Source organism: Canis aureus, chromosome 32, assembly GCF_053574225.1.
Source record: "Canis aureus isolate CA01 chromosome 32, VMU_Caureus_v.1.0, whole genome shotgun sequence".
In the NCBI taxonomy this organism is placed as follows: domain Eukaryota; kingdom Metazoa; phylum Chordata; class Mammalia; order Carnivora; family Canidae; genus Canis; species Canis aureus.
Window position 1 is genome coordinate 14,698,196 of NC_135642.1, and position 25,586 is coordinate 14,723,781.

The 25,586-nt window shown below is 34.5% G+C and overlaps 1 protein-coding gene across 5 annotated transcripts in view; it reads right to left on the reverse strand.

Annotated features, from left to right (window-relative positions):
• Positions 1-25,586, reverse strand: part of UBR1 (ubiquitin protein ligase E3 component n-recognin 1) — a 140,902-nt gene that overhangs the window by 82,196 nt on the left and 33,120 nt on the right. For all 5 annotated transcript variants that reach the window (XR_013370106.1, XM_077880803.1, XM_077880802.1 and 2 more), the window contains 9 exons: positions 19,972-20,082; positions 8,609-8,739; positions 6,041-6,179; positions 5,287-5,349; positions 4,929-5,052; positions 4,490-4,597; positions 3,778-3,866; positions 2,198-2,296; positions 627-784 (listed from right to left, as the gene is read on the reverse strand). Coding sequence is in view for 4 of the 5 variants with exons in the window: in XM_077880803.1 (XP_077736929.1) it covers positions 627-784; positions 2,198-2,296; positions 3,778-3,866; positions 4,490-4,597; positions 4,929-5,052; positions 5,287-5,349; positions 6,041-6,179; positions 8,609-8,739; positions 19,972-20,082 (1,022 nt within the window). In the remaining variant the exon portion in view is untranslated. The remainder of the gene's footprint in view (positions 1-626; positions 785-2,197; positions 2,297-3,777; positions 3,867-4,489; positions 4,598-4,928; positions 5,053-5,286; positions 5,350-6,040; positions 6,180-8,608; positions 8,740-19,971; positions 20,083-25,586) is intronic.

Consider the following 25,586-nt stretch of genomic DNA (forward strand, 5'->3'; position numbering starts at 1 on the left):
AAAAAACTTAAGAAACCCCCAAAGAGTATCAATAACTTGGTTGTATGTATGAAAAAGGGAGTTAGGGGCACCTGGGTGGTTCAGTAGTTGAGCATCTGCCTTTTGCTCAGGTCGTGATCTTAGGTCTTGGGATCGAGTCCCATATCAGGCTCACCGCAGGGAGCCGGCTTTTCCTTCTGCCTATGTTTCTGCCTTCTTTCTGTGTCTCTCATGAATAAATAAAATATTTAAAAAAGAAAAGAAAGAAAAAGGGAGTTAAAAAAGAAACTCCCAAGATTATCTGAAACTATGTATAAATAGGCTACATAAAGGGACAGAACTAAAGTGCATGAGGGAAAGTGAGCGGAATGCATGGCAGTTATGGAGATTCATGTAGTGACCCCAAGAGACCATGAAGTTCCTTTAACAGGCCCCTCCTCAGTACCTTCTTTGTTCACCTGGCTTTAAATCTGTAAGAAGCCCTTACTGAAAACATTTATTGACACGAAACAATAAAAGTTCTTTGTACTTGCTATCATAATAAGAATCCTAAAAAACCAAAAGGATCAGAAATTTTTTAATAAAATGGAATACATAAGCATACTGTGATTAACAAGAACCCTTACCTTTTGACTTGAACAACTTACTTTAGATCACATATTACTGCATATACTCTTCCCAATTTGTCCTGGCTATAACCTTGAAAGTTGAATTTATTGTTCCTGTCCAAGTATTCAGGCAAAACTTCTAGTAGGGTTTCAGTAATGACAGAGATAACATTCTGCTCTTCAATAAGATGTCGAGCCTATAGGATATTTCAAGAATATTATCTTTATTATGAACTCATAATAGTATGGACTTAATTTCTGTATTCATTTGATTAATCAGTGAATTATTTTTAATAAATGTTTGCTGAGCATCATAGCTCTTAGTCTCACAGAACAGCAATTTCTGAGAAGTTATTTTCTGAAAGTCAAAATTTCCTACCCCTCAGTTAACATCTGTCTGGACATGGCAAGCCCATCACACAGGTTATCTACATGAATGTTTACCATCAGTAATCACATGATGAGCAAAGTAGAACAAAAACAGATATACTTCAGGACTTCTACCATATTACTATCTTTTCTGGTACCTCCCTGTCACTCCTAACCCATTCTCTCCATCCTTTTCTCTGGCCTTTGAAATGAGAATGTAAGAATAGTTAACCAAACTATCCACAAAAAAAAACAGGAAAAGAAGTAGTACAAAGAAAAAAAGCAGGGACGCCTAGGTGGCTTCAGTCGTTGAATGTCTGCCTTCACCTTGAGGCATGATCCCGGGATCGGCTTGAGGCATGAACTCCAGGATCATGAGTTAAGGGATCAAGTCCCACAGTGGACTCCTTGCAGGAGGCCTGCTTCTACTTCTGCCTGTGTCTCTGCCTCTCTCTCCGTGTCTCTCATGAATAAATAAGTAAAATTAAAAAAATAATAATAAAAAGAAAAGAAAAAAAGCAGAATTCTCCACTCTCCTTCCAGGCCTATATAACACCATATCAGCATCTATTTCATGCAAATGCTTGACAGTACTCTCTCCTCCTGCCTTGTTTTATCTTAATCTATACCCCTGCCCCTACACAATAACTATAGAATAAAAGAATAGCAAAAAATAGTCTGGGTATTGAAAAGGTACAGCTCTCAAGTTAGCCTAGAATCTGAGAAACCAGTTCTGGACTTCACCTGCAGGGATCAGGACTACTGGACAATGGTTGTGCCATCACTCCCACTCCACAAGCTATCTTGTCCTTGGGTCCCAGTAAAGTATAATTCACATGCAGATATCACTGAGGTATTAATTCAATTTTCCAAATGAAATTAGCCCAATTTAGTACTCTGAAATTGTTTTAATTTGATTCAATACTAAGCAAAGTTCTTTCTTTTTTGTAAAGATTTTATTTATTTATTTATTTATTTATTTATTTATTTATTTATTCATTCATTCATTCATTCATGAGACACACACACACAGAGAAAGAGAGGCAGAGACACAGGCAGAGGGAGAAGCAGGCTCCATGCAGGGATCCTGATGTGGAACTCGATCCTAGGTCTCCAGGATCAGGCCCTGAGCTGAAGGTGACACTAAACCGCTGAGCCACCCGGGCTGCCCCTAAGCAAAGTTCTTAAAAAGCAAAATAGATTTTACTTGGAAAAGTTGCAAAGAAATGATTTATACATACCAGAGTAGGAACAGTAAACATTTGAACTGAGAGTGCAGTTACTGAGATACTTCTGTCATGATCATCACTGATATATTCTTTCTGCAGCTGTTTATAATACTGAAAGATACATTAGAGAGTGGAGACTCAATTATAAATTACCAAAAACTTTTAAAATCCCAATTTTAATAGCTGCTGCTTACCTGTTTCTATGCATATGATGAAAAGTATTATAATTCTTTCTTTTCTTTCTTTTTAAAGTATTATATCTCTACACCCAATGGGGGCTTGAACTTAAAACCTTGAAATCAACAGTTGCCTGCTCTATTGACTGAACCAGCCAGGTGCCCCTATAATCCCTATTTTTTAATGGAAGACAATATGGTGAACAAAAATATATTAGAGAATAACAAACTAAAGATCAAATATGAATTCAGCTACCCAATCTAGTAGAGTTTAAGTGAGAACTACAAAAAAAAAAAGAACAACAACAAAAAAAAGCACGCATGCATGCACACACACACACACACACACACACACACAGGTAAAAATCAGACACCTGTGATGGTGCTATATATCCTTTCTCAAACAGAATCTGGGACAATCTTTAGCAGATTCTATCACAACTGTATAGAGCAAAAGCAATATTCAAAGTATTTAAAAACTGATATGACTCAGAAAACCAAATAATCAGATTCAATCCAACCTTAAACAGAATGGATGCTGGCTGTAAATAACTTAACAATACTGGTGCGTACCAGCTGAAAATCAACCCTGATACAGTGGGAAACAAAAATTATGAATACATCCAATCATGTATCACATATAATATAATGTCAGATCCTTGGCCTACATATTTAATTTTATCCACTAAAATTCCTACAGAGAAGTAACCATGGTTAAAAAAACAGTCCCTATAATGTATTACTTTGCAAACTAATTTCAGAGATAGATCCCTCCCCATCAATATATATATATCTACATATATCTATATATATCTACATATATACACACATATACATTGTTTTATATATAAAAATATTTATATATTTATATATAAATATAAAATATAAATATATAAACATACATTTATATAAAATATAAATATATAAATATATAAAATATATATAAAATAATGTAAGGGCTATAGATAATAGATCAGTAAAACAGTATTAAAAAGCTGTAAATTTTATCTTTATGTTTTAGCCTCAGTTAAGTATAACTCTTGCTTGTCTAATTCCTGTCTCCCTTTGGATGTTTATCTGTTCCTTTCCCATGCTATGCCTTTCAACTAGCCACTTCTACTTGTTATAATTTTACTTGTTATAAAGCAGACAAACTATTAGGAAGGATTGATGCATGTGTGAATGTGATAACCTCCTACTGCTCTGTCCAGGCAGATAATAGGTCATTTGCCACCTGTCTCCTCTCTGATACTACTGCTTCCATACTCCCAAATGTGAAAAGAAATGGACTTGTGACAAAGAAATAAATCACAAAATGATATTCTTGATTCATAATTATCTGCTCTGTTTCTACAGCTTCATTTCCAAATGGTTTTCTTTTTCTATTATTGATATCTATTTATAAAGAGCAATTACCTTCACAAATTCCATAGCAAAGAATTTTTTGTATTCCATCTCCATAAAAAAACTGCTGAAGATCAATTCGTGAAGGATCTTACGGGCACCTACAGATCATTTTTGGGGGAAGTGGAAGAGTATCACCAAGGCAAAAAAAAACATTCCAGCTATTAGAAGCAGCAGAATATTATAAAAATATTTCACATACTAATAGACCTCAAGGACTCAAATATGAGTAGCATTTTTCATATTAATAATAGCTAGAATTTAAAATACAAACATATATTCCTTTTCCCTCATTCTGCCCCTCCACTTTGCCTTACTTCACTCTACTATGTCCAAACTTTCTCCATTCCTTTTTATTCTATTTCACTCAAAATTACTCTTACTCTGTGTCTTCCCTTCTCCATTCCCTTCAGCCTTTTTCTCACCTTTCACTTTTTATTCTGCATTTGGATTTTAAAAATAAAAATTAACATAGCTTTAATAATGGCAGTACATGGATATATACACAGACTCTTTTTACTGGCTCTGACTAAACGAAAAGACACTATAATTAAAAGACAGTAACCCTGGGTTTTAACACAGAGAAAACATATTGATTGGTTAACTTTTCTTTAAAGTACAATATCTTATCAATCAAGACCACTGATTTAACAAACAAAACATATTATAGCTCCACTTTAAGGTCATGCTTCATGGCAAGCAGCATAAGCAAAGATCTACCCACCTTTATAAAGCTTTGCATCCCAAAGCATTAATCTGCTTATGAGACAGGGATTCTCAGAGCCGGGTTCTTCTCTAAGGCATGCTTGGCAAAAGATCTGTCTAAAGTCACCTACAAACAAAAGAGGTCAGATAACTTTTACTCTCATAACATTCCTCCCAAAAGTATGTTTCCTACAATGACGTGAGAAAAAAATAACATTAATCTTCCCAGTTTGATATTAAGAATAATTCTGTCAATATCAAAGAATCAAAAGCCAATAAAATATTATTTATGGCCATAAATATTTTTTATGGTTTGAGGTACAACTCTAAAAATTAATCAAAATGTATAAACCAAAAAATGAAAAATTTTGTTTTATATTCAATGACATTTAAAAATTTGTGGCTATTTAAAAAACCAGTATTTTATGAGAAATAAGAAAAACAGGCAATATGCTTACTTGAATAGCTCATAATTTTGTTCATCCAGGAGCCAAGACGCAAAGCAAATTTCTGATGAGCCATAACCTCAGAGTGTAATACTTCTACATGAAGTGGATGTTGCGAGACATTTTCTGAATGGCTCTACAAATGAAAGCATTAAAAACAAAACAAAAAACTAGTTTTAAAATGTTTTAAATAAGTAATCTATTCTTCAAAAAAAAATCTTATATAACACAGCTTCAAATCTCTGAATTTAAAGGGCCCAACCCTACCTTTACTTAGGATGCCCAACCACTTCAATCATGTAATTGCTTTACTTCGGCTCTTGGAATGTGAATTCCAAAATTTTCTTTCGTCCCTAATTCAAAAAATTACCTTTATATCTTCCTTTGCTTCCTGGCAAGCAGCAAAAGCACCTGCTTTGACAGCCCGACGGCCCTAATTATAAACAAACATGAGAATTAAGTAGTATACTGACAATCCCAATCAATAATATGTGTCCCAAAGGCCTAATGAGCTCTTAATTATTAATCATTTGTCAACTGCCTAAAGTAAGTAGATGGGCAACAGTTGGAAGACAACATAAATGTTTAACACTTTACGAAGCTTCTTCTTCCACTATAGTATACTCCTTTTAAGGACATGGATTAGGTTAATATTCCTCCTATATACCCGAGGAACACATTTTGCTTTGGATAGGTATTAAAAAAAAAAAAAAAAAAAAAGGCAGGACCATAGAATTAGTAATATGCTAAAAATAGTTGCAATAAATAATGTTAAAAATGTCAAAATTAATGTATTTATTCATGCACTCAATAATTATACAATGTTACTTTAATAAATAGAAACAGATTAAAGCTGACACTCTTAACTACTTTTTGCCAATATATTCAGTAACCTTCTAATTATTTAGAATAAAAGAGGAAAGCTAATAGTTTATCTATAATTATGATACAAAGAAAAATCAAGTTTTAACCAATTTACCTACGATATAAGGAACAAAAGAAGAGTATGATTGTTCCTAACACAATACTAAAGAGCACTAGGCAAGGGCTCAGTCAACACCTGACTCTCCCAGGAAGCTGATAATGGATAATGGAGCAAAAGAAATCAAATGAAGCTCACGAACCTCTTTGTCTATGGCAGTCGTATGCAACTGGGCCTCTGCGAGCTCACAATCAAGAGCTCTTTGTAGACTGTATATGACATGGTCATATGAATGGTGTTCGTCATTGAAAAGGACACAATAGTATCTTTCATTTTTCTCCCTGTTAAAAAAAAAGATATATATTCAGGTACTGAAACAAATAAAGGAAAATGTGAAAAATAGACTAAAATAATATACAATATCTGTACCAAAGCCTCACCATGTAGTTTCTTACCATATGAAAAAGTACCACTGTAATACCAGTAAAGGAAGTTATTTTAAGTGGTACAGTGCCACAGAAATTTAAAAACTCTGATAACAGTATTATCGTTTCATTTTATTACTTCCAGATGTAAATTATTACTTTCGGTTTAATGGCAATATGTTTTTAATGCTACTCTTAACTCTTGCTAATCTCCTACTGTAGCAAAGGGAGATAGCTCTGGGCTCATGATCTTCAAGGAAGCAATAATAAATGCTAACATTTTATTAATTTTATTGAGTTTACTTTTGCTTTTACCTTCTATTTACTTGAAGTGATACTGGTTTTATATAACATTTAAGTTTAACAAGAAAAGGTGTACAGATTCAAAGTGTTAGCACTACCATGTGACTGAGGGACCTTAGGTTGCTTAAACTTATAATCTTGTTGAGATGACAGTGCCTCTTTCATGTTTAAAAAGAGTATAGTATCTACAGTCAAGAGTGGTACGAGGAGCTCATAAAAAATGCAAATACAGGGATCCCTGAGTGGCGCAGGGGTTTGGTGCCTGCCTTTGGCCCAGGGCGCGATCCTGGAGACCCGGGATCGAATCCCACGTCAGGCTCCTGGTGCATGGAGCCTGCTTCTCCCTCTGCCTGTGTCTCTGCCTCTCTCTCTCTCTGTGACTATCATAAATAAATAAAAAAAATTTAAAAAAAAATGCGAATACAGTTGTGGGCTACACAAATGTCATATTATCAGTTTTAAACAGTTTACAATACGCCTTTATAATATACTCAATCTTTTCAGGCCTGTTAGAGCTCAGGAAACGGGCACCTGGCTAGGTCAATTGGTAGAGCATCTGGCTCTTGATCTTGGGGTCAAAAGTTCAAGTCCCACATGGAGTGTAGAACTTACTTTCAAAAAAAAAAAAAAAAAAAAAAAAAAATGGGATCCCTGGGTGGCGCAGCGGTTTAGCGCCTGCCTTTGGCCCAGGGCGCGATCCTGGAGACCCGGGATCGAATCCCACGTCGGGCTCCCGGTGCATGGAGCCTGCTTCTCCCTCTGCCTGTGTCTTTGCCTCTCTCTCTCTCTCTCTCTCTCTCTGTGACTATCATAAATAAATTAAAAAAAAAAAAAAAAAAAGAAAAGAAAAGAAAAACTCCTCCATGGTCACAATGCCAATAAGCAGTGAGAAGGTCTCAAACTCAGCTCTATGAATCTAAAGTCTGCTGCTGCTATATACACAAACTCAAGCAACTCCCTGTGTTCAGGCAGGTCGATTGCTAGTATCATATTTACCAATACAGAGTTTCTTAAAGGATTTAACTGACATTATCACATATCTGAAATTAAAACCTTTGTGGATGTAATCTCTAATGACCTTTATTTCCCCAAGCAGTTTATGGCCCAGCAAGAGTCAAAACAATACATTTAATGTCTTTATAAATTAAAATTCTTAATTCTCTCTCCTCTTAAATTAAAACAAAAAACCCTGTAAACTCAAAGAACAATGGTATTTGAATTTGTGATGCAATTTTGTGAAATTCCTAATATTACACAGAAAAATTCCCTGAAGGCCTACACTTGATCTTCATATCAGATCTGAAATTCTCTTGCAAGTTTATAAGTTAAGAGCAGACACTGTCACTGAAAGACTTATGTCTGTCAGAAATTGCTGGATTTTAAAATTTATTTATTTATTTATTTATTTATTGATGAGAGAGACACACAAGAGGCAGAGACACAGGCAGAGGGAGAAGCAGGCTCCATGCAAGAAGCCCGATGTGGGACTTGATCCCGGGACTCCAGCATCATGCCCTGGGCCGAAGGCAGGCGCCAAACCGCTGAGCCACCCAAAGATCCCAATTGCTGGATTTTAGTTTAAAAATGTTAAATCCCTAAAACTAGTAGGGAAATAATCCTACGTATCAAAGTATGTAACAAAGGGCTATCTCCTTATTCCCATCATACCTCTCAGGAAATCTGGAGGTTGGTCCAGGACAGGATCAAACGGGGCAAATCATTTACTTCTTTATCTTCTAGGATGAGTAGGTGCTAGGTCTCTATAAATCACTTAGAACAAGACCCCAAAATGCTCTTTCTTAAAATCAGAAGCTCCTGTTTAGGGTCTTCTTTTGTCTTATCTTCTGTTTAGTGCCTAAGCAAAGCATCTCATATAAATGGACACTTTGGAAGTATTCCCAAAAGATAATTCTCTATAAAATTTTCATAATGCAGTAAATGCATAAGCAGTAAATAACTACAACAAAAACATTTTTCCAACGCTTATTTTGCAATATAAATAACCTCTGCTAAAATTTCTCTCTTTTGAAAAATTTCCCCACCTTATTTGGAGTTCAGGAGGCAGTTCTTTTTCCTCCTCCCATATAGTCATTTCTACAATGTATTTTATCACTGAAGGGAATATTTTCCGGGCTTGGGCAATTACCTCTTCATTCAATGGACAACGTAAATTCTGAAAGAAAGTTTAGAAAAAAACATTAACTACCAACGTTGTAGACAAGTAAATGGTTGACAAAATGTTATTAATTTGTAATTATTTTAGTGAATTACACCATCCTTTGGGAATGAATTCAAGTTGAGCTCAAGAGGGTTGCTATTCACATCAGTTTAGCTTAATTCCTTGTGGCCAAGTTGGTGATACAGACAGAAAGAAAAGGACACAGAACCACATAGCCCCCTTTTTAATGATGAATTAAAATTATGAATATTCTTATGAATATTTTCTGCCTTTCTGAGTAGTTTAATTATGGTAATATCAAAGAACATCTAGTTATCCCTTAGAGCTTACAAAAATTTTTTCTCATTATTTGAAGTGATCCTCATAGCCATTCTGTAAGAAAGGCAGAGAATTAGTGACATTTAAAGGATAAGGAACCCATTCAAGGTAAAAGAGCCTATAAATAGCAGAGATGACTAAAACCTGAGTCTTTGGCTCCCACAAAAAACAATGTTCTCTTTATTACAAACCACTACACCTCCTTAACAAAACACTTGTTGAAATCATTCAGCTAAAAAATGTGTTCAAATGCTCTATACTAGAAGTCATGAGAGAAATACAAATCAAAACCACAATGAGATAGGTCTTCACACTTGCTACAGTTACTAGAGTAAAAAAGACAGATAGTAACAAGTGCTGGCCAAGATGTAGAGAAATTTGAACCTTTTTATGCTGGCAGAAATGTAAAACGGTGCAGCCAATTTGGAATATGGTCTGACAAATGCTCAAAATACTTAGCACAGTTATATGACCCAGCAATTCCACTCCTACATATTTATCCAAGATAAATGAAAACATATGTCTGAAACAAAAACATATACACAAATACTCATAGCAGCATTATTTATAATAGCCAAAAAGTGGAAACAACCCCAATGTCTATCAACTGAAGAAAGGATAAATAAAATGTGAATATTTATACAACAGAACATTATTTGGCCATAAAAAGTAATGAAGTACATGGTACAACATGGATGAAACTGGACATTATGCTGGTGAAAAAAATCCAATCATAAAAGACCACATACAGTGTGATCCCATTTATATGAAGTGTCAACAATAGGCATATGTACAGGGACAGAAAGTAAAAAAGCAGTTGCTTAAGGCTGGGGAGAAATTTCCATAGATATGGAGAGTCACCACTGATGCATACAGGGTTTCTTTTGGGGGTGATGAAAATGTTCTATAATGAGGTGAAGGCTGAACAACTCTGTGAATGTAACAAAAAGCACTGAATTGTACACCTTAGGTGGGAGAATTTTTTTTAAAGATTTTATTTATTTATTTTTTCATGAGAGACACAGAGAGAGGCAGAGACATAGGCAGAGGGAGAAGCAGGGTCCCTGCAGGGAGCCGGATGCGGGACTTGATCCCAGGATCATGGGATCACAACCAGAGCCAAAGGCATATGCTCAATCACTGAGCCACCCAGGCGCCCCTGGGAGAATTTTTTTAATATGGTATGCAAGTTACATCTCAAAAGCTGTTTAAACAAAATAGTAAGCAGGTAAAAAAAAAAAAAAATCAAGTAGCTCTTTAAGATTAAAAAAAAAAATCCAGTAGAAATTCAAGAACATAATTTTTAGAAGATTTTATTTATTTGTGTGTGTGTGAGAGCGCGCTAGCATGAGTGGGAAGTAGTGGCAGAGGGAGAAGCAGAGTCCCTCCCTGAGCTGGGAGCCTGACATGGGGCTTAATCCCAGGATCCCAGAATGATAACCTGACCTGAAGGCAGACGCTTAGCCAACTGAGCCACCCAGGTGCCACCAAGAAAAGATTTTTTTTTTAAAGATTTTAATATTAAATCCTAACCTATCTACTGTAGACTGTTCTAGTGAACTGTATTTTATTCCATGTTCACCAAACTCTTAACCTATGCATTTTTACTCTTTTGTACCTATTCTTTCTCACTTCCCAATGCTTCATGATTTCAATTTTTACCTTCTCTTCAATAAGTCACCTGCTCTCTGGAGATCTGCTCAGAAGCATTTACTGGAGAGAGAGATAAAGATGCCAAAGTACCAAGACCAGGAACGGTCCACTACATTACTATTTCTTATATTTTTTTAGTTCAATGTATCTTTTTGAATTCTTCAAAAAAAGTAGTTTGAGGTGAAGAGTTAAAAAATATCAACTCATTACTTCCAAAAGTAATGAGTTACATACCTATGTATCAATCAAAGGTAAGTCCTTAAGAAGAGGTCCAGTAAGTATATAAGAAACTTTCAAGCAAAGCATCTAAAAGCTTAGAAAATAAGGTCAATGAGAGGAAATAAAAGAGCTATAATCTAAAAGAAAAAAAAAAAAAAACCAACTTAATCATCAACCCAGAAATGTACTGCAGAACAAGACAGAAACTGCTTTTTACATATACCAGAAAAAGGCCTCTCTTCAAAAGACATTGCCTAAAGCTGGATGATTAGCTGATTAGTATCAGCCAGATCTGATTACACTTGGTAAATCCTCCTATGACTGGCACAGTGCCATACACCTGGTAGAGTATGGCTTTCACATTCATCAAAGCAAAGATGAAACAAAATGCTATGTACACAAGACTGTCTTGCATGAAATGATTAGTTATATGCTAGCCATAGGTGCCTTTCTCGCAACTCCAGATAATCAATCAGTTCCAGAATATCCAGATTTACTTTTAGGATAAGGCTGAATGACCAATCACTTTTTGAATCTAATTCTAAATCCACAGAAATCCAAGAAAAGTTTAGTTCAGAACTAAATTCAGTGTTCTGAGGCCATTAAGATTCAGGAAAATCCCAAAAGGAATGGAAATCCATGAGGGAGAGGAAAGGAAGCTGGTTTTGTAAATTCAATGAGTCAATTTAACTCTCAAGGATTTTTTAGGTATTTAAAACACAAAGACAGTTTTTCCAGAATGACTAGTTATAGAATGAAGAGGTTATAGAAACCAAGCCACAAATTACTCTCTGACTTTATGCCAAAATATTTCAGTACCCTTTCAAAAATATTAGAAGAGGAAAGTGAAATAATCCAAATTAAAAGCGTTTGTTAAAACAAAAATGGTAATAAATTTGAAAGGATTAAATTGGTATTCCAGGTAATGGACATTTGGTTATATTTAATCAAGTAACAGGCACGTGATAAATATTTGTCAAATGAAGGAATGACCATCTGATATTAGGACAGGTAAATGAGTAGACAGAAGAGGCAATCTAAAAATCGAGTGAATAGGAAGGTAAATGGAGGATAAGGCTAACAATTGATGAAATGAGTAAAAAGCATATCTTTGTACTATTTTTATCTTGTAGCTTTTCATAAATTTAAAATTATTTCTAAGTTCAAGATTTTTAAAATTGTGCTAGAACTCAGAATCTAAAGATCTGAATTTTAGGTCCAACTTTGCCACTGACTAGATATGCAAACCTGAGCAAGTCACTTTATTGAGATTTTGTTTCTACTTCTATAAAATGGAGCTATTGTATCTACCTCATGAAGTAGTAATGAGGATAAAATGATAGGATTTTCTTTTTTAAAGATTTTATTTATTTATTCATGAGAGACGCAGAGACACAGGCAGAGAGAGATGCAGGCTCCTCAGAGGGAGCCCAACGCGGGACTCGATCCCCAGACCGGGATTACACTGAGCCAACCAGGCATCCCAAAATGATAGAATTTGTGTGAAAGATCTCTGTTAATTCTAAAACATACAAATTAGTATCAGAAGAAAGGTAATGGGAAAAGTAATAGGAGCTATAATACTATTACTAATGTGACACCTAACATTTACTGGGCCCTTACAATATTCCAGGCATATTCTAGGGCTAAGCACTTTGCATGTTTTATCTCATTTAGTTCTCACAGTCCTGTGAGGCAGATAGTATTATCTCCAATTTAGAGATAAACTGAAAGGTAGAAAGGTTGAATAACCCTGTCAACATCACAGAGCTATCAGTGGGGTTATAAAGCAAACTGAGGACCCCTATTCTAGAGCCCATCTATTGTACTCTAAGGCTTCTACCCAAGAGAAGACAACACATTTTACCTCTCCAAATATAATTCCATTTCTTTCCATTTTGAGTTTTGTAAAGTATACTATACACGAGTGGTCACACAGCACGAATATACAGGATACCAAGGGTTTCTTAATTACCCTTCATGACACACTGCAATGTTTTTTCTAGACTGTCATTTAGTTCATGACAAAGTTTTTGCTATTAAGAAGTTATAAATTTTTGCAGAAGCAAATTTATCAATTTTTTCCTTTTTATAGCCTCTGAATTGTAACAAAATCTTAGAAAGGCCCAATCTACTTCAAGATGATTTTTAAAAATTCACACGTATTTCCTTCTAACAAGTTTATAATTTGTTCCTTAAAAAAAAAAAAAAAAAAAAAAAAAAAGCTTTTAAAAATCCTCAATATAGAATGAAAAAAAAAAGTCCTTGATATTTCTGGAATTTATCTGGTCAAGCTTTATAGATTTTTTTTCCCTCAAAAGGTTGGCCAGTTATATATGACCACAATTCTGAAATTGTATCTTTACTACCAGTTTGGATTTAGATTCTTTTATCTATTCCATTCTTTGTTGTCTATTCCTGCAGCAAGAGTCACATTATTTGGATTACCATGGCTCTCTAATATATTTTAAATTTGTTAGACCTACTTATACTCATAACTCTTGATTTCAGTTTTTCCTGACAATCCTTATAAATTATTTTTCCAGAAGAACTTCTGATTACTTTGTGAAGTTCCAAAAGAGTATTTAGCTGTTAATCTGGCTGGGGATACACTGATTTTGTGGATTAACTTTAGAAATGTCAATATTATATATATTTTTTTGCAAAATTGAATCTTCCAATCCAAGAATGATGCATGATTTTTTTTATTTATGCCTATCAGAGTACACTTTTTTTTTATTTTATTTAAATTCAGTTTGCCAACACACAGTATAACATCCAGTGCTCACAGAGTATACTTTTCAAGTTTCTTATAATAGAGCTGGTAGATTTATTTTTTTTCCAAGGTATTACATCTTTTCTCATGCTATGGTGAATGAGATCTTCTTTTCCATTAAAAAAAAATCTTTATACCCAACATGATGCTTGAGCTCATTACCTCAAGATCAAGAGTCATATGCTCCACTGACAGAGCCAACCAACTACCCCTCCTCCACTATATAAATTTTTTAAAGATTATTTATTTTAGAGAGAGCACACGTGCACAAGCAGGAGAAGCAGAGGGAGAGGATGAGAGAATCTGAAGCAGACTTTGCACTGAGTGCAAAGCCCAACATGGAGCTTAATCTCACAACCCTGAGCTCATGACTGGAGCGGAAACCAAGACCTGGACACTTAACCAATGCCACTCATGTGCCCCTTCCATTACATTTTCTAAAAGCTATTATTGTTTGTAAGGGCATTCAACAAATTTGGAAACTTTCTCTTTTCTCCCTTGTATGCTTAAGAACAATTTCTATGTTTTTGTTATTTATTTGGTGTTTAATACAGTGATTTTTATTTTTTTATAGAAAAACAGATCAGTGTAATAAACACAACTTTTACCTAAATTTAATAACTTATTTTTTCATACATATATTTTTTATTCAAGCATTTTAAGGTAAAAATTAGTCATATTTTACCCCTAAATACTTTAATATATATATCTCTAAAAAAGAATTCTTAATTATAATACCATTATTATATCTAGTAATATTAGTAATTTTTAAATATCATCTAATGTCTTGATCATATTCAGTTTTCCTAATTCTTTCTAAAATATCTATTACATTTGGTTATTACATTTGATTATTAAGTCATTTACATCTAAATGAAATCTCCCATCCCCACTTCCACCCTTTTGTTCTTCATGACAGAAACCAGGCCATATTTCCTATAAAAACTCCTACATTCTAGTATTACCTTGAAATGTCCTACATTTTATATTTATCTTCCTTGTAGTTTTCTTTATCTTGTTCATGTCTCCCCTGTTATTTCCAAAAAGTTACACCTCAAGTTTTTAAGCTCAGGCTAAACATTTTTATCAAGTATATTTCATAAGTAGGGCCAGGTGGCTCAGTGAGCTAAGTATCTGACTCATGATTTTGGCTCAGATCATAATCTCATGGGTCATGAAATGAAAGCCCGTGACAGGCTCCATGACCTGCAGGGAATCTGCTTGAGATTCTCTCCCTTTCCCTCTGTTCCTTACCTGACCTGCACATGCATAATCTCTCTCTCAACTAAATCTTAAAAAAAAAAAAGAATATTTCATAAATGAGGCTTTTATAATCTTTCAAGTTTGAGATATAATTCACATACCACACAATTCGCTCAAAATATACTATTTAATGGTTCTTAGTATTTTACAGGTATTTGTAATTATCACGTCAGTTTTAGAACAGTTTCATCACCTCAAAAAAAAAACAAAAACTCTTTAGTGATTTCTTCCTCCCTCACCCCATGTTTCCATCCCCCTAGACCTAAAGAACCACTAATCTATTCTTTTGTCCCTATAAATGTGCCTATTCTGTATTTCATTTAAATGTAATCATATAATGTGATCTTTTGTAATTGGCTTCTTTTACTTAGCATAAGGTTTTCAGGGTTCCTCCAAATTGAAGCATGTTTCATTACTTCCCTTTTATAGCCAAATAGTACATTGTATCAATTTACCCACATTTGTTTATCCATTTACCAGTTGATAGACATTGGGTTTTTTCTACCTTTTATTTTGAATACCATATTATTATATGAATATCATATATTATTCTGTAATAATGCTATTTAATTATAATAATACCATGAACATTCGTGTCTAAATATTTGCTTGAACAACTGTTTTCAATTATTTTGAGTATATACCTATAAGTAGAATTGCTGGGGCATATAACAACTCTATGCTTAATCATTTGAACTGCTAGACTATTTTCCAATGTGGCTGCACCATTTCTACCAACAGTAGAAACTTTGTCACTAATACTTGTTATTATTTGCCTTTTTGATTATAGCCATTAGTGGATATGAAAAAGAAGGTCATGATTTTGATTTGCATTCCTCTAATGAATAATGACACTGGGCATCTTTTCATGTGCTTATTGGCTATGTGTGTGTATATATACTCTTTGAAGAAATGACTATTTGCCTGTTTTAAAAATATTGTCTTTATATTATGGAGTTTTAAGAGCTCTTTATCAGTTCCCCTTATCAGATATGATTTGCAAATATATTTCTCCCATTCTATAGGCTTTTCATTTTCTTGACAGTGTCCTTTGATAAAGTGTAATCATCTTTTTTTCCTTTTATTACTCAGGCTTTTGCTGACGTATCTATCAATCCACTGCCAAATACGAGGTAATGAAGATCTATCTCTATGTTTTCCTCTAAGAATTTTACAGTTTTAGCTCTCATATTTAGGCCTTTGATCCATTTTGAGTTACTTTTCATGTATTATGTGAGCTAGGGATCCAGACTCATTTTTTTTTGCATATGGATATCCAGTTGTGCTGTTACCATTTGATAAAAACATATTTTCCTAGTGAACACCTTTCATATTCTAGTTGAAAAACAGTTGACCACAAACATGTGAGTTTATTTTGGGGCTCTCAAATCTATTCTCCTAATTTCTATGTTTATCATTATGTCATACCACACTGTCTTGATTACTGTTGCTTTGTAGTAGGTTTTGAAATAGGGAAGTGTGAGTTCTCCAAATTTGTCCTTGAAAAAGGCTATTCTGGGTCCTGTATAATTCCATATAAATTTTAAAGTAAGCTTGTCAATTACTAAAACAGAGAAACAAATTCCCAGTTGGAATTCTGATAGGAATTGTGTTGAATCTGCAGATCAACTTGGGGAGTATAACCTGTGATACTGCAATTTATAGGAAGAAATATATTTGGTCTTCACCATTTCTGGTATAGAGCTCCTAAAACGCTTGGAATTTCCAAAGTGATAAGAGGAATTTTTAAAGTCTTTCTTTTATTACATTAATGAAGTGACTTTTTGCACCTAAGGAGGGGGCTGGTTGCCAGGAGAATGAAACCATACAATCAGAGGGTTGGAACTTCAACTCCTACATCCCTGATATCTAGAGAGGAAAGGGGCTAAAGGTTGAATCAATCACTAATGACCAACAATTTAATCAATCATGTGTTTATCTCGTAGAACACCCATAAAACCCCCAAAAAAAGACAGGATTTGGAAACTCTCCGGGTTGGTGAACACACAGAGATTTGGGGGAAGTGGCAAACTTAGAGTGCATGGAAGATCCACAGCCCATCCCCAAATATCTTGCCCTATGCATCTCTTCCATATGGCTGTTTCTAAATTATAGCCTTTTATAAAACAGGCAATCTAGTAAGAAAACTGATTTCCTTAGTTCTATTAGCTGCTCTAGCAAATTAATGGAATCAAAAGAGAGGGTTATAGGAATCTCTGATTTATAGCTGGTTGGTCAGAAGCAGAAGCAAAGAGAATAACCTAGACTTCCAACTGGCACCTGAAGTGGGAGCAGTCTTGTGGGACTGCAACCTTAACCTGTGGGACCTGATGCTACTGCCAGGCAGAGAGTAGAGTTAAATTTGTGAGACATCTGGTCAGTATCAACAGAGAACAGAGTTTAATTGTTTGGTGGTGTTGGGAAAAAAACACCCAATGGACTGCCACATTAACAATTTTAAGTCTTCTAAATACATATGATATCATTCATGTGTGGAATTTAAGAAACAAAACAAACGAGCAAAGGGGAATGAAAGAGAGAGAGAGAGGCAAACCAAGACACAGATGCTTAACTATAGAAAACAAACTGATGGTTACCAAAGGGGAGGTGAGTGGAGGAATGAATGAAATAGGTGATGGGGATTAAGGAGTGCACTTGTCATGATGAGCATAGGGTAATGTATGGAATTGCTGAATCACTATATTATATACCTGAAACTAATACTACACTGTATGTTAACTAACTAGAATTAAAATAAAAACTTAAAAAAAGGAGAGATGTTTTTCCATTTATTGAAATCTTCCTTAATTTCTTCAAGAGTGTTCAAAAGTTTTTTTTTTTCAAAAGTTTTCAGAATATAAATTTTATACTGCTTTTGTTAATTTACTTCTAAATATTTTATTTTGATACTATACTGAATGTGGACTTTTTTTCTCAATTTCTTCTTCAGATTTTCATTATTGATATAGAAAATATAAAAACTACAAGTGATTTCTGTATAATTATCTTGTAACTTATATTCTTGCTGAACTTCTAAGTTCTAATAATTTTTTTTGCGGATTCCTTAAAATTTTCCATATACAAAGTCCTGTCATCTGCAAATACAGCTAGTTTTACTTTTTCCCTTCCAATCTGGATGCCTTTTATTTCTTTTCTTGCATTACTAATTGCCCTAGCCAGAACCTCCAATACAGGCAGATGTGACAAGAGCAGAATCTGTTTTGTTCCTGATCCCAGGAGAAAAGTGTTTTATACACATACACACACACACACACACACACACACACACACACACCTGTGAGTTTTTCATAGCTGCCCTCTATCAGGATTGAGGAAGTTTCCTTTTATGATAAGTCTGTTAAATCCTTTTATGATGAAAGTGTGTTGGATTTAGTCAAATGCTTTTGCTACCTTTATTAAAATAATCATGTGGTTTTGGTTTTTATTCTGTTTATATGGTATACTACATTAACTGATTTTTTTCATTTTTCATAAAATTGTATTTATCTTTTTCCCCAATATTTCACATTTTAAAATTTTAGTTAACATATAGTATTATATTAGTTTCAGGAGTAGAATTTAGTGATTCATCACTTACATATAATACCCAGTGCTCATCACAAGTGCCCTCCTTAATACCCATCACCCATTTAGTCCCTCCTCCCTCCAGCAACCTCAGTTTGTTCTTTATAGTTAAGAGTCTCTTATGGTTTGTCTCTCTTTTTCCCCCCCCTTTCCTTTACGTTCATCTGTTTGTTTCTTAAATTCCACATATGAGTGAAATCATAAAAATATGGAACACAACAATTTTTTGTGTCATCATTGTACTAATCTTCTCTATATCGTTCCAATTTTATTTTATTTTTTTTGTTCCGATTTTAGCATATGTGCTGCCTTGTGGGCTGATTTTTAGATGTTAACCTATGTACTTTATTTTACATCCTGTGACGAGGCTCATTATGCCATATCACCCACTATTTGTAATGATGCTAATACTGATGACCAGTTTTAGGAGATAACAGTATGATACCTCCATTATAAAGTTTCAGTTTTTTCTTTTATGCCTAGCAAGTAATCTATGAGATGACAATTTAGAACTATGTGAATATTGTTCTTTATCAACTCATGTCTTAATGGGTTTACCATCCATTAATGAATCTTGTCTGAATCAAATATTTCCTCAAGGTTTGCAAAATGTTATTCTAATCCTATTATCCTTCCTGTATTAGCTAGCTAGTATTCACCTAGAAAGAAAAGCTTTACCTCATAAACTGGAAATGCTTGTTTAGCATGAAATACAATTCCTATTAAAAAGGCAGAATGGGACACCTGGGTGACTCAGTTGGTTAAGCATCTGACTTCTCTGTGGGTCTATAGTTATTTCCCATTTTCCTTCCTAACAGCCTGTATCTGGGCTTACTCACTTTTCTTGATTAGGATGTATATCAGATAACCAATTTGTTGACTACTTTTTCTTTAAGAAAAGCAATTATTGAAGTTATGTGTCAATTCTACTGTTCCATTTGCTCTTTTAGGTTTACATATTCTTTACTCTTACTTATCAAATTGCGTAACAAATAGAACAAAAAAATTCACTCTTTCTTTGAATATAGAGTGGAATAAAACTCCTTACACTTAAATATTGAAACACAAAAATCAGGATTCTTAATGGAATTGAGGTTTTTTTATTTTTTTAAAGATTTATTTATTTATTATGATAGACACACACACACAGAGACAGACAGAGAGAGAGAGAGAGAGAGAGAGAGAGGCAGAGACACAGGAGGAGGGAGAAGGGGGCTCCATGCCGGGAGCCCGACGTGGGACTCGATCCTGGGACTCCAGGATCATGCCCTGGGCCAAAGGCAGACACTAAACCGCTGAGCCACCCAGGGATCCCCAATGGAATTGAGTTTAACCCATACATACAACATTTCTTTCTATCTAACTACATCAAGCAAAAAATAATTAACAATTAAAAAAAATAATGTTCTTACCTCTTTTGTAGTATCTGCTCTTCCAGGTTCATGACTTACACAAAAAGGGCCAGTTTTCCATGCCTCTGTGTCTCCACAGTCACAGAATCCCCCTCCAGTAGATGTATGCATCTGAGAGGTGAACACAGAGTTTTGTCTTGAGTTTGAAACATATTACAAAGCAAGTAAGTAAGGATGAGATGATTCAAACAATAAACGTTCCCCAATATTTAAACTTTAACTGCCATTAATGAGATAAATAAACCAAAATAAACCAAATAAACCAAAAACCATTTTAGTTAACCAAAATAAATAAAAATCTGAATACTTAATTACAACAGAAACGAGCCTTCAAAGTTGATAAAATTTTTAAACAAACATGCTTTGAGACACCTAATACTTTTTAAAAATTTTATTTATTCATGAGAGACATACATAGAGAAAGAGGCAGAGACACAGGCAGAGGGAGAAGCAGGCTCCACGCAGGGAGCCCAATGTGGGACCCGATCCTGGGACTCCAGGATCACGCCCTGGGCTGAAGGCAGTTCTAAACTGCTGGGCCACCAGGGCTGCCCCCGAAACACCTAATTTTTAAATAATAGTTTTTAAACTGCATACTAATGGAGAACAGATTGTGAAGTGCGGGGGAAAAAAAAAACCCCACTATGCAGCACCTAGAATGCTTGATTAATGAGACTTTTCTGCTTAAACACACTTCTAAAAATAATTAAAACAATACTTACATAGTTAAGAAATGTTTATTGTATTTACGTGTTTGATGTTCCACTGCAACTAAAATTATTTACAACACTTTTCCTTTCAAGAGTCCTACAAACAGGGCAGCCCGGGTGGCTCAGAGGTTTAGCACTTGCCTTCGGCCCAGGGCATGATCCTGGAGACCCGGGATTGAGTCCCCTGTCGGGCTCCCTGCATGGAGCCTGCTTCTCCCTCTGCCTGTGTCTCTGCCCACCCCCCTCATTCTCATGAATAAATAAATAAATAATCTTAAAAAAAAAACAAAGAAATTACACAGAAGAGGACTGTACTGACAAAGGAGAGCACTTGTGGACCCTGCCCATGAAATAAAAAAGAAGTAGACCATATCTATACAAAACCATTACTGAAAAAGAAAGGCAAAAGATGCAGTAAGAGCTAAAACTGTAAAAAAAAAAAAAAGAGCTAAAACTGTAATATAATGCTCCAAACTTAATTACGTAGCCTCAAACAAGTACATGGGAGATATGAAAGCCTTTAATCAGATTAAAGTACCTTTAATTAAAATAAACTAAGAGCAGAAGTGGACAAAAAAGGAGTAAATGAGGCTTGACCGAACTCAGGGGAAAAGAAAACTAGAAAGATCCTATCAAATGAATTCTAAATGACAAGGTGTCCAAGACAATAGATTCAAATGAAAAATTAATAAATAGCATTGAAACAAGCAGGAAAATAATCAAGAAATGAAAATGTGATAATTGAAGAAATAGAGGGTCAGAGAAAAAGGGATTGTAACAGAAATAGTCATAACTGGAGTCACCAAAGAAAATCTAAACAATAGAATAGAGCTGATATTTAAAACTGTAATCTAAGGAAACTTCCTAAAAAAAAAAAAAAAAGAGGACCTGAATCTACACACTGAAAACACCCATGAGTAACTAAAACTCACCCTGTATGATCAACTCTGAAGTATATCCTACTACAACTGTTATACTTTAAAGATAAATGTCCTGATGCTTTCTGGCAAAAAGAATATTATCTAGTATCAGACTTCTCAGTAACAACATATAAAACAAAAGCAGAGCTACATTTTCAAGGAAAGAAAATGCAAATCAAAGACACTACCTCTAAATAAGCTATAAAACTACAATTTTGAACATGTCAGAACTTAGGGAATACTGCATACACGAGCCCTTCCTGGGGAATCTACTTGAACAGAGATCAGCAAACTTTACATTTATAGTTTTATGTATAAAGGAATAGATAGTGGGGCACCCAGGTGGCTCAGTCAGTTAAGTGTCCAACTCTTGATCTCAGCTCAGGTTTTGATCTCAGGGTCATGAGTTAAAGCCCTATGTAAGGCTCCATGCTGAGTGAGGAGCCTACTTAAAAAAAAAAAAAAAAGGAACAGATAGTAAATATGTTAGGCTTTTCAGGTCATACAATCTTTGTTAATTATTCAAGTCTGCTGTAATGCAGAAACAGCTATAGACAATAAATAAATAAATAAATAAATAAATAAACATGGATGGGTCTGTTCCAATAAAAGTTGATTTATGGGCACTAGTATTTTAATTTTATATAACTTCCATGAAATGGGAATTTTAATTTCACATAATTTTCATGTATCATAAATTATTATTCTTCTTTCCTTAACCATCTAGAAATGTAAAAAACATACTTAGCTTGCAGGCTATACAAAAACAAGCAGTGAATCAGATTTGACCCACAAACTAGTTCACCAACTCCTAGAGGATGAACTTCATCTGACCAAGAAGTGGCTAGGAAGACCTCAGAAAAAGGACAGATGGTGAACATTTTATGTATTTAATTGCAGAGTTAAGAGCAAATCAAAAGTAATGACGTGGATGAAGAATATAAACATATGATCTCACAATCAGAAGGGCTACAAATAAGAATTACGACAAGGGAAAGAGAAAGTCACATAAGATTATAACTATTATATAGGTAATAAAAGGAAGTCAAAGATACCATTAAAACTGACAAATTAGGGGCACCTGGATGGCTTAGTCAGTTAAGTTCTGACTTCTGCTCATACAATACAGGGGTCCTGGGATTGGCCCTGTGTCAGGCTTCCTGCTCAGCGGGGAGTCTGCTTGTCTCTCTCCCTCTCTCTTTGCTTCTCCCCTGCTCATGCTTGTGTGTGTGTGTGTGTGTGTGTGTGCGCGCGCGCGCGCACACACACACACACACACATGCACGCACCCTCCTCTCTTTCTCAAATAAATACATTAAAAAAAACCTAACTAGGTAATAAAAAGCTAAGTAAAGGGATAAAAAGGAACTAAAGGCACCATAAAAATTACTAATCCAGAGGTAACCACTAGTACCAAAAGAAAAGCACCAAAAGAAATAAGAATATACAAGGCAATTTTTCTACCTTCATATATACAGCATACTGAATAACTCTGAACTCATCCATGATTACTAAAATGTAGCTGTACCAAAAGTAAAAACATAATCTTAGGATAGGGAATGGCATGGAAGCAAGGCACAAAATCTAAAAGCATTTAAAAAATCTGGTAAATTTAACATACATATTTAAAATGTCAAGACAAATGATAGCATAAATCAGGTTAAAGGCAGAAAACAGATCTTAAAAAGCAAACATACACTTATTTATGATTCAGCATCCTACTTCTAGGTTACTCAAGACAAATGAAAACATATGCCCACACAAAGACTTGTACATGAATGTTTAAAGAAGCTTTATTTGAAAGCTGGAAACAACTCAAATGTGCACCGACTGATGAAAAGATTATGTAGTACATCCATATAATGGCATATTACTAAGCAATAAAAAGGAACTAACCACTGATACATGAGAGGATCTCAAAGGCCTTATGCCAAGTGAAAAAAGTCAGATAGGAAACATTATATACTATATGATTGCATTTATATGATGTTTTGAAAAGGCAAAACTATAGGTACAGAAAACACTTCAGTGACTGCCAAGAGCTGGAGGTATGGAGGCAAGATGATTGAATGCAAAAGGGAATTTGGAGGATGAGCAAAATCTTGTATCTTGATTGTGGTGGCGGTTACTAAATTATATGTTTATGAAAAATCATTGAACTATACGCTTTAAGTGTAGATTTTATTTTATATAAATTATATCTCAATAAATCTCACTCAAGGGGATCCCTGGGTGGCGCAGCAGTTTAGCGCCTGCCTTTGGCCCAGGGTGTGATTCTGGAGACCTGGGATCGAGTCCCACGTTGGGCTCCCGGTGCATGGAACCTGCTTCTCCCTCTGCCTATGTCTCTGCCTGTCTCTCTCTCTGTGTGACTATCATAAATAAATAAAAATTAAAAATAATAAATAAATAAATCTCACTCAAAAACAAAAGTTTTTAAAAGACAAAGTTTTTGTAAAGTATGTAACAGCAGTAAGTAAAAAGAAAAATTAGTAAAGAAAAGCAATACACAGATGACATTAAACATATAATTAAAATATGAAAATATGTTAGTACTACAAACAGAAATGCAAATTAAAATAGTGGCATGCTTCAATAATCTGAAATCTAACAGATGGCAAAAAGGAATAAAAAACTTATTAAATAAAGATTGGGGACAGTTGTGGATAAAGAACATTTTCATGTTCTTTTACTGAGAATATAAGTTGACAGTAATTTAAGAAATACATTTGGCAAAAATCTAACAAAATTTTAAATGCATATAGCCTTCAATCCAGAAAATCTACCTCAAAAAATCTAGCCTCAAGCCTTCTTGAATACACACACACACACACACTGGTTTATATCAAAACAAAGGTATATATGTATATTTCAGTATTTGTTGATTAGTGAAAAACTGGAAAAACATAGTTGTCTAGAAAAAGGAGAGAGTTAAATACATGATGAGATAATCCTACAAAGGAATACACGCAGCAATTAAATAAGGTAGGAGAGTTGTTATATGTATCAACATAGAATTATCCCCATGACATACTATTAGGTTGAAAACAAATTGCAAGACTGTATATACAGTAAGATCTCATTTATATACACACTCCTCTTAAATATACAAATGCGTGTGCATGTTTGTAAATACATAAAGATTTGTAAAGATGTACATACATTAAATTGTATTTAGTTTAACAAAGAAAGTACAGTGGGATAGAACGGCAACTACAATTTTTATTTATATTTTTCTGTATTGTTTGAATTTTTTAAAAATAAGTTTTGTTGTATTGCCTGGGTTAATAAAATATGCATTTTTTAATGCTCTTGTGTTCAAAGACAATATAAGGACATAAATCTCATCATGTAGGATTACAGCAGGCTGATGTTAAAATAGACCCTCATGGTTATTTTTATAATTAAATGTTAGTTATCAGCTCTATCTATGATCTAGTCCTTTTGATCCTATACTTCATTTCAAGAAATGTTTGTTGAAAGCCTCTATGCCCCAAGTACTATGAAAGACATAGCAGGTATAAAGTACTTGGGCCTTGTCCTGGAGAGTGTACAGTCAGATGAGGATAAAGAACACACAGATAAATATAATTGCAATTAGTAAATGAAGGTAGAGACACACACAGGAAAGGGAGAGAAAGAAAGACGACTGGAGAGGGCTTTGTTTTCTTCCCCAGATTTATTCTAATTGATTCTGGAATAATCAATAAAAGGATACCAAGGTTAGAAGCTGGCCTGGTTTTAGTATAGTTTCCAAGATACAAGAAGACCCTCGTTAGGGTCTGTTTGATCAAAGCTACATTATTGTGATCGTGACATCCTAGAATTTAATCTACTTATCAAATCAGTGACCTTGGTCCTGTCAGCAAGGATGATGGCAATATAAACCGCCTTGTCCCTATTATCCAGGAAGATGGCAAAATAGCAATGGAAGGGTATTTCATATTCATCATTCCAGAATTAGCAACGGGAAATGTTAGATCAA